This window comes from Myotis daubentonii, chromosome 20, assembly GCF_963259705.1.
Source record: "Myotis daubentonii chromosome 20, mMyoDau2.1, whole genome shotgun sequence".
Taxonomy (NCBI): domain Eukaryota; kingdom Metazoa; phylum Chordata; class Mammalia; order Chiroptera; family Vespertilionidae; genus Myotis; species Myotis daubentonii.
The window spans coordinates 6217050-6234219 of NC_081859.1; the positions used below are offsets into that span (position 1 = coordinate 6217050).

A 17170-nucleotide genomic window follows, 5' to 3' on the forward strand; every position below is an offset into this window, starting at 1 on the left:
TCCCAAAGTGTCTTTATGCCATTTTTATCAAACCAGTATTGTATTTGGGGTTGAGTTGGGGGGGGGGGGATGCAAAGCACAAAATAGAATATATGGCTTTCTCAATAAAATAGGTTTGAAGGGAATCTGACCTAAACGATAACAGTTTTTCCCATTAAAGCTTTTTTCCCTCTCTCAAAAGAAGGGGAATGTAGTCATAATCCTGTAATCGAGACTCTTAACTTACAGTACCTGTTTAGTCTTCCTTTCAGTCAGTTTTTTAATTTCTGGATAGTTAAACTATTTTTAGCTTAACTGTGCATGACTTTACATACTTGTTCTAAAAGGGTGGTCTTTTTTAGTCAGTTTTCAAATTGTTCCGTTAGGTTTTTAGGTAGGTTCCAAATTAATAGCCTCATATACTCACTATCCTGAACATAATAGAAGAAAAGGCCATTTCAGAACCTAGTGTATTAACATATTCCTGGATAGAAAATGCCGAGGGTTTAGCTCTTGCATGTGTATTTGTGCTTCTAAACTTCTATTTTAGCCATTTATATCAGCCAACCCAAAAATAAATAGGTGAGAGCAGTTAACAATATGGGGGAAGGATTTAAGATTGCTGAATATTTTTTTCAGTGTAAGGGAGACATCTGGTTTTCTATTTTTGTGCCCCCATTTCCTGATCATACACTTTGTTTTCACTCTTTTTTTTTTTTTTACTTTTGATTACCCATTTCTCACAGGAAAGTTATGCCCATGTACTTTTAATTATACCAAGGGCAGCTATTCTCTCTCAGATCCTGTTTCTAATCCATGAACAAAATGGAATCAAGACTAGATTAAATGGTATGTGTCTACCTTCTAAGTTGAATAACTTAGAGAAAATAACAGGAGGCTATCTGAAGGTTGTAACCACTAAGTAGCCTTGCTTATTAGCTGGGAATGCTTTAGAATGGCTATTGATAAATAGTACAGAAATTCTTCTCTCTTTTCTGTTACTTTTAGTTGAAATAAAGTTAGATATCAGAAAAATAATTTTCATTTCTCTTTTCCCATTTCCCTACTACATTTTGAGCATCTTGAATATGAAATTTAACACCCTTGGCCTAAAGGACACAGTTTTTCTACCTATTACTAATGTTTCTGAGGAATATTTAAAATAAAATGTGGCCTGAGAAGTCGTGGAAACTCAGAAGGAATAGGTGTATAGTGTTACACTTTTCCTCTTACTTGGGAAAGATTACATGTTTTAATCTGTGAATGTAATTGATTTCAGATGAGAATTTTATTGGAGTTTATCTCAGCATAGCTATTCTTGGGGTCACTGGTGCCAGGCATTGTTCAACTCCTGGCTTTTTCTTCAAGTCTTTAGTTTCTCTTGTAAGTGCTGTAAGCATTTTGCATAAGGCCAATGTAAGAAGACTAACCAGATATCCCAGTTAGTATCTTTTTTTCTGTACACGTTCCCTTTACTGGGGTATCTTGAAGGCCCTATTAACAGCTTTCTTTCTTTGTAGACGGGAGAGCTAAGGACAAAAATGAGCCAATCACATGAAGACAGTTTAACAAGTGTGGCTTGGAATCCAGATGGGAAACGCTTTGTCACTGGAGGTCAGCGTGGGCAGTTCTATCAGTGTGTGAGTATTTAGTTTGCCCTTTCAAATGCCTGCTTGTTTGAAAGCAAACTTCGTTCTGTTTAAAGAAAAATTCACTTGATTTTTATAAAATATTAGAAGCCCGGTGCACAGATTCGTGCACCAGTGGGGTCCCTCGGCGTGGCCTGCGGGGATTGGGCGAAACCAACAGTCTAGTGCCGCCTGCCGCTCCTGCCTGCCATTCCTACTCATCTCGCCCCGCTGTGCCTGCCACCACACCACTCGCTGCCGCTCTGCTGCAGTCTCCCGGCTATGCCGGGAGCCCTGTATCTGGTACCCCTCGGTCAGCTGAGCGGCACTCATGCCGAGGGAGTGCACTGGCCACCAGGGGGCAGCTCCTGTGTTGAGTGTCTGCCCCCTGGTGGCCAGTGCACGTCGTAGCGACCGGTCATTCAGTCTCTTAGGCATTTATGTACATAGATAATATATGGCCTGGCCAGTGTAGCTCAGTTGGCTGAGTGACATCCCATGCACCAGGAGGTTGCCCGTTCAATTCTCAGTCAGGGCACATCACATGCCTGGGTTTACGGGTTCGATCCCCATTGGGGGGCATGCAGGAGGCAGCTAGTCGATGATTCTCTCTCATTGATGTTTCTCGCTCTTTCCCTCTCCTTTCCTCTCTAAAATCAATAAAAATGTATTTTTAAAAATTAAAATATACTATATGAAGACCTTGTTTTAACTATTTTAAGTGTTTGTGCAAAGTGTAGCCCATGAGTTTAGTAAAATGTTTAAAATTTGTTTTACTAAGTTTGTGTCTAAACCTTGAGGACGCGTTACTTTGTATAGTGGTAGTTCCCAAATCTGTGAAGTGCCTCTTAGTGCTTTTAATATTCAAAAACCTTGATCTTTAGAGCACGTTACAAATTTGGTGACATAATTTTAAAAAATGACATAACATATTCCTAAGTTTTATAACTGTAATTACAGTGTTGGTAATCTTTACATGTCTCAACTTCTGAATATGATAGGACAGACCCCTCCCGGTATTGTGAATTTTAAAGGAATGTTTGAATTGTTTTCTAATAGTGAGACATTTACTTGGAGCTTAGGAATTCTTTCTTTCTTTGTGTTGATCTGTGTGCAGGGTTTTTGAAGGGAGGACAGATTGGCAGAGATGCTCGCCCCCCCCCCGCTTTGGTTGCAGTGTAATGAAATTTGACTTGTGTTCAGATTTTCATGATTAAAAACATTTAATAGACAATCTTATTACAGAAAAATAAGGAATTGCTTTGTTTCTTTGTTTGCTTTCTGAGTGGTGGTGGTTTATTTGTAATGACCAAGGTCATTGTCCTTTTCTCCTGCTCAGGATTTAGATGGCAATCTCCTTGACTCCTGGGAAGGTGTGAGAGTGCAATGCCTTTGGTGCTTGAGTGACGGGAAGACTGTTCTGGCATCAGATACACACCAGCGAATTCGAGGATATAACTTCGAGGACCTTACAGATAGGAACATGTAACTATTTTTTGTATTCATTGAATAACAATTATCTGGTTTATATTTAAATGTGTAGTTGAGCCCTGGCCAGTTTGGCTCAGTGGATAGAGCGTAGGCCTGCGGACTGAAGAGTCCTGGGTTCAATTCTGGTCAGGGGCACATGCCTGGGTTGGGGGGCTTGGTCCCCAGTGGGGGGTGTGCAGGAGGCAGCCAATCGATGGTTCTCATTGATGTTTCTCTCTCTCTCTCCCTCTCCCTTCCTCTCTGAAATCAATAAAGATACATTTTTTTAAATGTGTAGTTGAACTCGCTCTTTAGAAGAGTTTTTATGGATTTGGTGTTAGTTAATTCCGTGGTGATTTGGTTTGATGGTCAGGTAATGCTGAATAATCCTTAACTCAAATTATATTTCTTGTAATAATGATACAGACAAAGGTGTGATATTAAACTAGAACATTTTACATTTTAATAATTTGAATGCCTTGATTCCTAGTATGTTGCTTTTGACAAATTGTTTTCTGCTTACAGAGTACAAGAAGATCATCCCATTATGTCTTTTACTATTTCAAAGAATGGCCGATTAGCTTTGTTAAATGTAGCAACTCAGGTAAGTTAGTTAATATGATTCCCAGAAAAATTTATCTTAGTTCTAATTTTAATTGTGATTTTTATTATAAATATAAACAAATATTTATACCACTTATTAAATTATACTGCATGTGTTTGATCCTAAGTGCATAGAATCAACTCTAAATTTGTCAGAACATTGGCATTTTACATAAATAGAAAATGAAAATGTTCCATTAGGGAAAGGGGTATTCACAGATGATTTTTTAAAACTCTTTTTTGAGTTGGTAGAAATAAATACCTGTATTCTCTTTTGTCTACAGGGAGTTCATTTATGGGACTTGCAAGACAGAGTTTTAGTAAGAAAGTATCAAGGTGTTACACAAGGGTTTTATACAATTCATTCATGTTTTGGAGGCCATAATGAAGACTTCATCGCTAGTGGCAGTGAAGGTAAATCATTTGTGTCACTGTCCTTTCACACGTATTGGTGGGTTTAAAGTTCTATAATTTTTTCAATATGTGAAGGTGGGCATGTCTCCAAGCAAGTTCAGATGTTAAATTTAAAGTTGTAGGAGTTATTTTTCCAGTACACTGTTAATTTCTCCTTTTTTGGAATGACTTGAGTCTTATCATCAGAAATCAATAGTGTTGCCCTGACCAGTTTGGCTCAGTGGATAGAGCGTCGGCCTGCGGACTCAGGGGGTCCCAGGTTCGATTCCAGTTGGGGGCATGTACCTTGGTTGTGGGCACATGCCCGGTGGGGGGTGTGCAGGAGGTGGCTGATTGATGTTTCTCTCTCATCGATGTTTCGGACTCCCTGTCCCTCTCCCTTCCTCTCTGTGGAAAATCAATAAAATATATTTTTAAAAAAAGAAAGAAAGAAGAAATCAGTAGTGCCTGTTCTGACCATGTGGAGATGTTTGGTGCATGTATCAAGTCAAGATTTAGTTAAACCTTTCATATGTTGACTTGTTTTTTTCATGAGACTAATGTTTTTTATCAGAGGTTAGTATATAAAAAGTCAAGGTTAATTTGATGTTTTACCTGAACTTGCACAGAATTGACTATAGGTAGATATATGGCATTTCTTTAATGGCCTAAGAGAGTAATTTGGTTTGATAATTCATATGGTCTCAGAAAGGCTGAAATTACAGAATTGTCTCTACCACCTTTTTAAATAAATTTATGCTCCAGTCTAACAGCATTAGTATTTCAGGCAAGCATGTGCCTAAAGTAGTCAGTCTCACTTAAATATGTAAATTGTTTAAAACATGTAAGCACAGATAAGTAAGGCAGTATTAAAAATTAGTGTACTTTTTAAGGTGAACGAAAAAGAAACATAATATAGCAATTTTTCATTTAACACGTTTTTCTTGGGGACTTACTATACTGTTCTAAGTACTACGACAGCAAATTATTTACATCACTCTTTAAAATACTGTGAATCTGCTTTTACAAGATACTCCAAGGAACTGGGTCATGTTGCTAAATACTTTTGGGAACGTACCATGTTTTACATAAGATCTTTAGTGTCCCGATCTTGCCAAAAAACTCATCTCCATAAATAAGAGGATCACATGTGACCCGTGAGTTTTTCCTGTGTGTATAAGGTCTGTGTAAGGATTGGGACAAAAGCAGACATTTAGGAATTCAGACTTGAACATGAAGTATATGAATTTATTCTCCACCCCCCTCCCACCCCCCAGGTCGGTGACAGCATTTAGAGGAGAGAAGAGTGATTCGTGAGGTGACAGTTGAGAGTTTACTTCTCTCCAGTCAAAAAATCTTTTTTACCTATTAGTTCAATGTTATGTTCCCCTGATTCTCTGCTGGTTTCTATTTGGATGTGCTCTAAATACAACCTCCTACTTGCCTTTTAGCCTCTCCTAAGGTCTTTTCCCCTGTGCTCTCTTCAATCATGCTTCTGGTGGGTTTTCCCCTCTTAATTACTCCTCACAACCCCCGGTAGCTCTTAAAAATAATACGTTCTCTAGAAGTGCTTTAATATGTATGGCTGTCATTATCCCTAGTCATGCTAATCTTTTCAGAACTAAGTCTGATGAATAATGTATTTACACCACATTATATTCTGGGTAGGGCTAAACATGAAACGTTTATTTTGAACAGCATGTGGATATAGTGAGTGTATTATCTCTGAAGGTGACCACAGTAATTCATTTGTCATTTATTTATAAGGAATATATTCCAAAGACCTTCCAAATTCACAAGTATGTGAATGCCAATATCAAACAGAGCAGTTAGAAAACCTTTCCCCCAAGAAAGCATGCCTTTCCTCCAGCCTTTTCACCGTGCTGGCAACATACAGGAGAACTACTGATTGTGCACCTTGCGTAAGCTCTGGGCTCCCTAGATCGGGGCGCAAGCAGGGCCTGATCGCAGAGTTGTCATTCTGATCTGACTGCTTGTGGCTGCCTCTTCGGGAAATATCCTCCTTGGATGTGTGTTCATAAAAGCGTCTTCCTCCGAATGTAGCAGGTTTTGGTTGCATCCACACTTTTCACGCCTGTAATCTTTCTCTTTTGTTGACTTCTTCCGTTCAAGAAGAAACAACTAATCTGCTCTCTCTCTTTTCTTTATTTTGCTATTTGCATTTTATGCAAGAAAAAAAATATTTTCGAAAATTACTGAACAACAAGTACTTTCTAGGAAAGACAAATGCAGTTCTTCAATGACTGTCTTAGCTTTTGCTTCACATAAACACACACACACCAAAAGGTCAGATACAGTCCCAGCTTTTCATCTTTTCTTACAAGTTTTGAAACCAGGGCATATTTCTTTACCAGTTCACACCTTTCACAATTCAGACACTTCCTCGTTTGGCAGCACACCCCCTGGAAGTTCCCACATTGACCAGTAGATCCTCAGGTTGAACACTTTTCTGATTTACCTGGGATTCTGCCTTCTGTTTAAGAACCACCACCTAAATGTGTTAGCTCTTATGGTAACACATGATGGTTACTGTGTGCTAGACTGTTCACAACACCTTTTCATATGCCAACTTCTCTGTCCTCAGAACACGGTGAGGAAGTGTGAATCCCCACATTCAGAGGAAGTGTTGCAAAGCGTGGGCATCGTGCCCAAAGTTACACAGCTAAGCCAGTGATGGAGGGAGGGTGTGAAGAGTCACCTGACCACAGAGCCCGCACTCTGAACCACTCTTCTGTATTGTTTGGTTGGGTGTTTGTTTTCTCTTTTAAAGGTTTTATCACAAAGTAACAAAGTTGTGGGGGGTTGGGTTTTTATGGTCATTTCATGGGGTTATAAATAGCCGACTGCAAAGCCATATGATGATGCAGATATGGGACAGTTGTCTAGACTCGCTGGTCAGCTCCTGAGAGGGCCTCCTGGATGGCAGTCCCAGCTTCACCATTTACTAGCTGTTAACCATGGGCAGGTTTCAAAAATCTTGTCTCTGAAAGCGGGGTAAGCATAGTACCCACCTCACAATGGTGGTGAAGATTAAATAATATGTGTAAATTCAAAAAATAATAACATGTACCTAGTACACTGTAAGCACTCAGTCAAGATTGAGCTGTTATCCTTATTATTGCTACTTTGAATTTGGATACATTGCTTTTCTGTCACCACATTTCCATAGAATTTATTATCTCTAACCTACATTAATGTATGTATAGTTTATTAAAGTGGCTTTTCATCAGGTAATTTGTTAAACTGTTAATGTTATATTTATCTTTGTTAAGTTCTGATAGTCAAGCCATGTGTTCTCTGTGTGTGATGAGGCTGGTTTTAATACATAACTACTTCATAACTGTTCTCTGAATTACTGTTTATTCAGATCACAAGGTTTACATCTGGCACAAACGTAGTGAACTGCCCATTGCGGAGCTGACAGGGCACACACGTACAGTCAACTGTGTGAGCTGGAACCCACAGATCCCATCCATGATGGCCAGCGCCTCAGACGATGGCACCGTTAGAATATGGGGACCAGCGCCTTTTCTAGACCACCAGAATATTGAAGGTAACACCACTGCCCAGCTCCCCGTCTCCTCTCCAGGTGAAACGGCCCTGCTTATTAGAAAGCTGCAGCAGTTTAAAGTGTGGGATATCATTTATCTTCTCGCTTTTATAGAGATTGTGCACGCACTCCTCATTTGGAGTTCAAGTACTCTAACATACAGTGTTGTTTTTGTGGTTTCATTGGTGGCAGAGGCAGAATAAGCTAGCACATGCCACCTCATTTACAACCAGTTAGCTAGTTAGTGGTGTCACTTTAAAATCTTAGAGAAATCTTGAAGCATTTTATACTTTAAACTCATGAGAACGAACTAGTACACAAAATGTGAGCAACTTTAGAATGATCTCGATTATGGATTTTACCCTTAAAAATAAACATCTGTTAACAGCATGTGGCATACTAGCATGAGCTATGCATGATGGATAGAGAAAGGGAAGGGAGCTACTGGAACGTCTTGTCCCTGTGTGCCAGGCAGCATGCTGGGCTTGTATATGTGTGCCCCATAAACCTCCATGGCCCTAAAAGGGAAGTGTGCGCACCCTCATTGCTGTGGGGAGAAAACTGCTGAGGCTGCAGGTCTTGCACATCCAGGCCTGAAAGGTGGTTCCCCTGCTTCAAAGACTTGGAGGTGAAGAAAGAGCTTAACTGAGCCCAGATAGCAGCACTAGAGAGAAGAGGTCATGAGAAACTCTATGTAAATGGCATACCCTTCTTTTTTCAAACAGAGCAAGTAAAAGGTGTAGTTTGCTTAGGAGGAACTAATTTACCTAGAAACATTGTTTTGTTCATAGTGTGTCCCACTGAAGTGTTTTAGTAAGAAAGACGACCCGCTGCTCTCCGTTAAGTTATTCTCACCAGAGGATGGTTGTCGGGACAGCGTCTGTGGTTTGAAAAGCCTCTTCTCTATGCTTTTATTTTGTTTATCTTTGTGCTACAAACTATAAAAGCCTTGTCCAGATCTTACTGGCAGGTGAGGATGTATGGCCAGAGATGAGGGGGAAACATGAAGAGCATGTGGGTCACAAAGTTTTGAGAACTCCTTCCCGGTTGTTCAGACCGTGAAGGGCCTTTCTGTATTTGTAGATCACTCCGTGACTTTCCAACATTCCTCACGGGAAATCAACTAAGCCCAAAAAACTTAACCCCCTTTTGTTGTCCTATTTAGATGTCAAGACCCACTCTCTCAGATGTTTTATAAATCTATAACTATAATTATATGTGCTTTTCTAACTTTGTCAGTCATTTAAAAGCTCTTTTTTTAAATAAGCATATTTGATTTAAAGAAGTAGGAAAATAGGTTTATCGTAAGAGATTTATTGTAAGTGGGTTTGTTCTAGAGCTGCCTGAGGATATGTGTACTGCAGCGGGATCGAGTTCACTGCGCGTTGGTGGGTGTGATTACTGTGGATACTCACTGCAGTGTGTAAGCCAGGCATTAGCTCAGCTGTAGGGTCGGGGTCTAATTCAGCAACTGTCCATTGTATTCTGGGTACATAGGTATAGCCCCCAAAAGATTTTCACTTATACCTAAAATTGAAAAAAACTTTTACAGTTAGAAATTTGGTTATATGCCTTTTATACAAATGTCTTCTGGGTTCTTATTCCCCTGCTTGAAAGCATGTTTTTGTGTGTTTTTTTCTAATTAAAGTAATACCTGTTTGGAATAGAAATTTTGAAAAAAACAGCCGAAACCGGTTTGGCTCAGTGGATAGAGCGTCGGCCTGCGGACTGAAGGGTCCCAGGTTCGATTCCGGTCAAGGGCATGTACCTGGGTTGCGGGCATATCCCCAGTAGGAGATGTGCAGGAGGCAGCTGATCGATGTTTCTCTCTCATCGATGTTTCTAACTCTCTCTCTCTCTCCCTTCCTCTCTGTAAAAAATCAATAAAATATATTTTAAAAAAAAAAAAAAGAAATTTTGAAAAAAACAGATGAAACTAAAGAAGTTGCCATTTAAAAATCATAACACCCCAAGATATGCTATATATGTCATTTAAATAAAAATTTGTCACTTCCATTTCAAAATAGAGAATTTGCTAACCTTTTATTATAATAGTAGAGTTTCATACTGTGTGTGTGTTTTGTTTTGTTTTGTTTTGAGGAATATATAAAATGGAATAGTCTCAAATACTAACATATGCTAAACTTGGATGAACCTTGAAAACAATATGCTAAGTGAAAGAAGCCAGACACAAAATAGCACATATTGTGATTCCGTTGACATGAAATGGGCCTGAATGGGCAAATCCATAGAGACAGAAAGTAGACTAGTGGTTGCTTAGGATTGGGGGTGGGTGTTTGTATATGCTAACGGTGATGCAAATGTTCTGAAATTGATTGTGGTGACGGTTTAACAATCCTATGAATATACTAAAAACTATTGAATTGTACACTTTAAATTAGTACATTGTATAGCATGTGAATTATATCAGTAAAGCTGTTGATACATTACACCCCCCCCCCCCAAAAAAAAAGTAGGGTGATTTTGCAGAATTTCAAACTGAGCTACTAAAAGGAGAATTAAGTATATAGTTATAATGCACAGTTCTGCCTTGGACTGCCATATATGTCTTACTGTTATAAACTGTCATAAAGATTTTCCTATTGTGCATAACTATTTCAAGGTTCATTTTAAAAGTAAAAGATTCCAAGATGATTATTCACTTGAGTACTGCAATATTCAAAATGATCCTGAGTTTAGCTCTAATGTATAGTCTGAGACATGATGCAGGCACATCATTTTAGTGATTATGATAAAAGTACTAAGAGTTTGCCTTTATGTGTTTGGTTTTTTTAATATCATGGTGTTGATTTTAAAACTTTCTAACTGGCAACTTTTTTCTCCCCCTCCCCTCTTCTTCCTCTCACCGCCCTTCCCGTATTCTCCTGTCTTGTCTTCAGAGGAATGCAGTAGCATGGATAGTTGATGGCGAATTTGGAGCAGACGACTTCTGTTTAACTTAAATTAGTCGTATTTTAATGGCTTGGGATTTGGTGCAAACAAACATGATTGATAGCTGGACAGACATGCTCGTCATGAAAAAAAGAACCATTTCTGAAGCCCGATTGGGGCCAAACATTTACACCTTGCTTCATAGTAACCAGTGAGATGAAGCGCGTCGTTAGAAGGTTGTTGGACACCATGTTGAATTCTCCCCCATCGGTTGTGAAGAACTGTGCTACATTCAGGCTTACCCATTGAACTCAGTATATATATTTTCCCCCCCTGCCTTTTGTCTGGGGGGATACCATTCTTGTTGCTCTTCTGTGTAATGAAGTTTAAAATGCTTGTTTGGAAACTTTATTTAACAGTTTAGAAGGCTTGATAGAAAGAGTGCATTAGTCTGAAGAGTATACATTGGATAGGAAAGAATTTCCTCCTTTTGTTTCTCCAAATCTTTCCGCCTTATTTAGCTTGAGATCTTTGCAGCTTGGTTCATGGATTCTAGCCTTGCCCGTTGCACAGTATATACAGATCCAGATGATAAACCAGTGAACTATGTCAAAAGCACTCTCAGTACTACATTTGACAAAAAGTTTTGTACTTTTCACATAGCTTGTTGCCCCGTAAAAGGGTTAACAGCACAATTTTTTTAAAAATAAATTAAGAAGTATTTATAGGATCAAAGTGACTTCCTTTGTATACATTTGGAATCTAAACCAGCTTAAAAACAGTTTCCTCTGACTCAGATGCGCAGTGCAACTGACGCTCTTCTGGAATGCCACCTGAGACATGGTCAGAAGCAGTGTGGGAAGGACGTTACACAGGACATTCAGAGTAATAATGCGAAGGTTTGCCCCCTTTTGTTTTATTCCTGAAGTACATCAGTACCTGATCTTGAGGAAATTCAAGATTTAAAAAGAATGTTAAATACAATCAACAGGAGAGATCAGTAGTCAGCGTAGGCTTTTGGCAAAGCTTGTTCCCAGTTGTTCTCAGCTTGGGAAATGTTTGGTGTGATCTAGCAAGAGAGCAGACGCCAGCAGATAATAACCACTTTGGAAGTTTCTAGTATAACAGCTCGTTAGAAGAATTCAGCGGGTTACAAACATATTTAACCTGGATTTAAAACCTCATAGTCATTTCTCTTAATTGCCCTTAATATTTTGACATGTAGGGATACATACATTTGAAGAATCTTCCTTGTCAGTTTTTCAGATATTGCCATACTGAACCTCATTCTAAACTGGTGCTGTGGGTAGTCTTTCCCTCTCCCCTCCCCTTTTAGTGTAAGGAAAGGTTTCCTTCATGGAAAAGCACTTTTAATTTTGAGAATTTCACATTTCAAATAAGCCAAAAGCCTGGTGTTCACATTGTGCTTTTAAGTTCGTAACAGCTGAATGCAACATCCTTAGACTCCTTTGAAATTCCCTCCCTTTTTCAGTAGAAGATACATACAGTGACCACAGCTGTTACATTGGGAAGAGGAGTGGGGATGCATGCCCCCAAAATAAGATTCTGGTGAAGAAAATCTTGAACTAAGTTCCCCATTTGGCCCAGCCAAGTCTATATTATTACCATGAGGAGACTCTAGGATCCACGAAGAAGGGAAAAACTTGGATGTCAGAAATTCTTCCATTGGGGCTGAGGGGTTGGGGATGGCAGCAGAGAGACGGGAAAGTCAGGGAAGGGGAGAAGAAAGAAAAACACAATTGGCCTTAAAATAGCACGGATTCTCCCAACAGCTCTCCTAGTCAGAGAAAATGACAAATCGTGGTCAGCAGATTATTTTATCAAATTGGTATGTAAAAGATTTCTTTAAGCTCCATTTTGCAGAGATCATTACTTAGAATCAAGAATTCCTGTTTTGATACTTCTAAGTTAAGATACTATATGTTACCGTTTATCTGGTACTTCATTTTTCTTAACTACAATTACTTTTTACTTTAAGCTTGAATAAAAAATCTTCATTGGTAACTGTATATAATTAAGTGGCAACTTCTCTTTACCTCAGTACAGTTAAATCCATATTTTAAGTGATTCATGTATATACCCTGAAGCCGTTAATACACCCCAGTCTACAGTAACATCACTCACAGAAAGTGGGCCTAGACACTCCACAGCTGTTTACAAACATGGTTACGGCGTGTCCGGGGACATGGTAACGCTCGCTGAAATGTGTGCCCCTTCCGGGCAGTTAGGCCCTCGGCTTCTGCTCTCCGCCACCCAGCCACCCCGAGGCCTGCGTTTTCAGAGTGCCGCTCAAGTCCAGTGGCAAACACTTTCAAACAGTGGAGTGAGCGTGAGGCACATCTCGCAATGACATAACTCCCTTAAAACGGAGTGACAGCTATGCAGAGGTTTCTGCAGCAGCTCGCTCGGTGAGTGTGTTTCCCAGGTATGTCTGAACTGGCCGCTTTCTACATACACTGGTACTTTGCTGTGCCAATTTGCTGTAAATGTCTGTCTCCTGCATTTGCCATGCTGTGATTGTGCTAGAAAGGTGAAATAAATGAAGAAGAAACCCAGGGATTTAGGGTACAAAGAGCCCAAGAGCAGGATGGCCTACCCCTAGATGTAACTGAAAACTGTAGTGTGGCATAGGGTGAAGAGTGAGAATACATGGGAGAAAACTATCAAACCAGCCGCAAGATACTAACAAATGTATAAACTGAAAAGTACCAATACTTTTTGCACATAGATCAAAATAGAGTGGAGAATTTTGGCTCCCAAAAATCAGGTTAGTAGGCTCATTTCCATGTGCTTAAAAATGTTTGTTGTTGTTGTTATTCATTGATTAAGGGCTAGAGCAAGTATGAAATTAAATGTCTTTTTCCTCCAAATAATTGGTTATTAATAGTACAGCGTTGGATTTGGGGATTACTGAGACACGAATGGGTGGTAAAGAATTAGGAGTGGAGAATTGGGAGGGATGGCTACGCTTCAGTTTTGGTTTTTGTAGTTAAATTACTAGTGTTCATGCCAGCTACCTTTCTGTTACTCTTATTGGCCAGGTAAATGTGTTACATATAACCAGGTAAGTAGTTTAAACAGAGGAACTTTTACTTGCAAATGCCCCTGCAAATTGGCCTATTTTAGTGGGTGGGAGAACAGACAGGGATTACCTAACTTTAAATATAAACTAAGTAATTAAAATAACCTGCTAGTTGCAAAGGGGAAAAAAATCCAATTTTGTATTTTCTTAATCTGAAATCACACTAGTAGTAATCTGGCGATTTATTATTAGGAGTGTTCTCCCTCTAGAGTGGCATTCCATGACATTAATAGAAAACCCTTCTTTCCCACCCCTCCCCATCTTGAAATTTTCTTTTTTAGGATGTTGGTTCCTGCACACAAGAACCTCTGCTCACAGTGGTAAATATATGGTACATCTCTTGAAAGGGACATATCCATGTCAGTTTCTTTCACAGCAGAAGATGGCTGCTTTTGAATGGGGAGGAAAGAAGACATTTTTCTTAATATCCTTTTGCCCCATCTCTAAAATGTATACGCATTTTGATTTGGGTTTAATGTCTCACTTAGACGTTAGCATCTTTCTTTTGGGGTTGCTCTCCAAAATAGTACTTCCAGTCAAAAACCTTGTTTGACTTAATATAAACAAACTTAAAGAGAGGTGAATTTCATTTTCACATGGACACTTTCTAAAAACAGGGTGAACTTAATTGAAATTTTTCAATGTTGTTAAGCTGTTGTTATAGTAGCTGCCCTATATAGTTGCAAAAACAAAAACGATAAAAACTCATCCCCTATCTACTTAATCCAGATAGCCTGGATGTAATGGAACTCATAGTATAAAAATGTGTGTGTTGTGTGTCTGTGGAAGAGAGAGAGTATTAATTCAGAAAAGGCCTGGAAATGGCTGGTCTAGGCTCCTGTCAGTTTTACTAAAAGTCTTGTGCACATGCGAATGCCCTCTGAATTGAAGGTTTGGTTAATACTGGTATATTTTTATAAGACTGATATGGTGTCCCCATCTTTGAACTTAAACATTTTCATTATCAGGGTCAATGTGCTAAAACTGAATCGTAACATTTTTAGGCACAGATGGAAAAAAAAAATGTTATTGGCTCCTTGAAAATGTGTGTGTGTGGCGAGGGGACTAGATCCACAAGAGCATGTGTGTCCTTACAAACCAAGCTGGAGAGATCAAGAAAAGAACTTGTGTTGATCTCAAGATGTACATGGCATTGTGGTGGAACTAGTTAACGTTAGAGCTTTTGGTATGTAATAACTACTTGCTATGGACTGATTCAATGTTCCAAAGGATTGTATTCTTAAATTTGGGGGGGTATTGTTTTTTGTTGGTTTGTGTTTGTTTTTTAACTGCCTCTCAAATTATATTTAGTACTTTAAATTTCTTTGCTTTATTATTTCATTAAAGCATAAAAAACTTCAGGTCTCTGATATTTATTTTCACTTGTCCCACTAAGTATTTACGAAACACCCTTTGTTAAACGTTTATAAATGTGTAGTATATTAAATGTCTTTAGAATTCTGTTCAATTGAAGCTACATTAACTTTGATTTGTGTTACTGGTTTGTTTTTTTTAATACACCTTTCCATGTCAGTGCGTAGCACTTAACCAATCGTTTGTATTCCCTTTCAATCCAATAAACAGAATGAGTAAGTAGTTGTTGCTGTGTTAAATCTCATCATCTGCACTGATCTGCATGTTTTAGTACTGTTTTTACCTGAAACAACCAATTTGCTGAATTTGACTTTTTAAGTTGATGTCTAAGGAAGCACTGTTTTATCTGTTGGGATATCTTTTTAAAGAACTATTGTGTGGAATCATGGATTAACTTAGAAAAATTTACATTTTAAAGGAGTCACATATCCCACTCGTTCAAACATATTACTGATCTGAAATCATGCACTTAGGCATCGAATACATTGATTAGTAGAGAAAATATACTTCTAGTTTGAAATTAAAATTTATGTCATCATAATTGTATTAGTTCTTTAAAGATCTTGGAGAAAAGCATTCATTGTATACAAACCTGTAGCACATTTGTATTTATAGGGGGAAAAGAAAACCAATTGCCCCATCGGGGTGAATTATTACAGAAGTGGGCTTTAAGATTTTTACTAAGAGTGGAGCTCTGTTCAGTAAAAGGAAGCTCAAATATGAAAAATTAGTATTTGGCAGGCAAATGCTGGCCGTCAGCTTAGGGTAGCAGAGCTGCTCAGAGGCCAAGAGGCACTGCTTTGAGCCAGGGTTGCGGCTTCCTCTGGTCACCAGGCAAGAGAACAGAGTTTTCCTACTGGTTTTCTTTAAATACAGCTGCACTGCAGAGTGAGCTAACTCGGATTGTTCCAGCACCAGGAATAAAAACCTCTCAACCTTAAATCTAAGAGTAGAGAGTGGTATTTTAAAACAATTCCCTTCCACTTAAGTTGATGGTCTTTGGTTACATCACTTCATGACTTCTTGAAATTTTTTCTAGAAAAAACTTAAAACTGCTAAAGATTCAACAAACAGTATGACCCCATCATCCTAATACTACCTCCAAGCATCTTAAGTGTCACCATTGACTTTGTGGCAGTGAGCTCTTCTCCCTCAGACTTCATTGGTGTACTTAACGTGAGCTTGCTAGATATGAAACAGTATTCTAATCACATAATTAACAAAATATTCAAGCAGCATGTAATTAATTATAGCTACCGCAGGAAATGGGGAAGGACGAGTTTCAGTCAAGTTTTCAATTCCATTTTGTCTTTTTTAATATATTTTTTTATTGATTTCAGAGAGGAAGGGAGAGACAGAAACATCAATAATGAGAATCATTCATAGGCTGCCTCCTCTACGCCCCACACTGGGAATGGAGCCCACAACTTAGGTATGTGCCCTGACCAGGAATTGAACCGTGACCTCCTGGCTCATAGGTCCACACTCAACCACTGAGCCACACCGGCCGGGCTCACTCAATTCCGTTTTGCATATGAGGATCGGTGGCTTCTTTGGTCATATTGATGCAAGGGGGATCCCTCATATACATTTCAAAACTTTTTTCTTTTATAGCCTCAGGAAAAAGAGCTTGCTTAAGACAAAGACATAATTAGTCATGATGATTGACCATATCCACAATTCAAATTAATGAATGTGCTAAATGTTTTTCATTTAACTTCGAGATTTTTAAGCCACCTTACACCCCAAAAGTAATTTTATGTTGTCAATTGGCACTGATCCACTCGTAGGCAGTTTTGGGGAACCACAGGACTACTGTATTACTTCAGCAATGAGACCAAGAATTAGAAGCAGGAGCAAGAAGTGTACTGAGAGGGACTAGCCCCAAAGCTGCACACCCATTTGGTCATTGAGGAACATTCACACGGGACAGGTATTCATTTGGGCTAATGTATTGAATGCTTACAGTGGGCCAGTCACAATTGTTGAGCCACTTTATATGCATTCTCACTTAGTTCTCAAAGTAACTTTACAAGCAATTTCCATTCTACAAAGGAGGGAAATGGGCTAAAACAGACCAATCGGTATAGAGGAGCTGGGCCTCAGCTAGGTGCCTCTGAGCTCGTTCGTAAGCACTACACCATACAAACCCCCTTA

The 17170-nt window shown here is 39.0% G+C and overlaps 1 protein-coding gene across 3 annotated transcripts in view; it reads left to right on the plus strand.

Moving 5' to 3' along the window:
• Positions 1–15235, plus strand: part of WDR26 (WD repeat domain 26) — a 37737-nt gene extending 22502 nt beyond the window's left edge. For 2 of the 3 annotated variants that reach the window (XM_059677272.1, XM_059677273.1), the window contains exons 9-14: positions 1500–1619; positions 2947–3092; positions 3603–3681; positions 3965–4094; positions 7462–7647; positions 10545–15235. In XM_059677272.1, the coding sequence (XP_059533255.1) occupies positions 1500–1619; positions 2947–3092; positions 3603–3681; positions 3965–4094; positions 7462–7647; positions 10545–10570 (687 nt within the window). In that variant the 3' untranslated portion in view covers positions 10571–15235. The remainder of the gene's footprint in view (positions 1–1499; positions 1620–2946; positions 3093–3602; positions 3682–3964; positions 4095–7461; positions 7648–10544) is intronic. The other variant, XR_009450212.1, reaches the window with a different exon arrangement.
• Positions 15236–17170: the final 1935 nt, after the last annotated feature.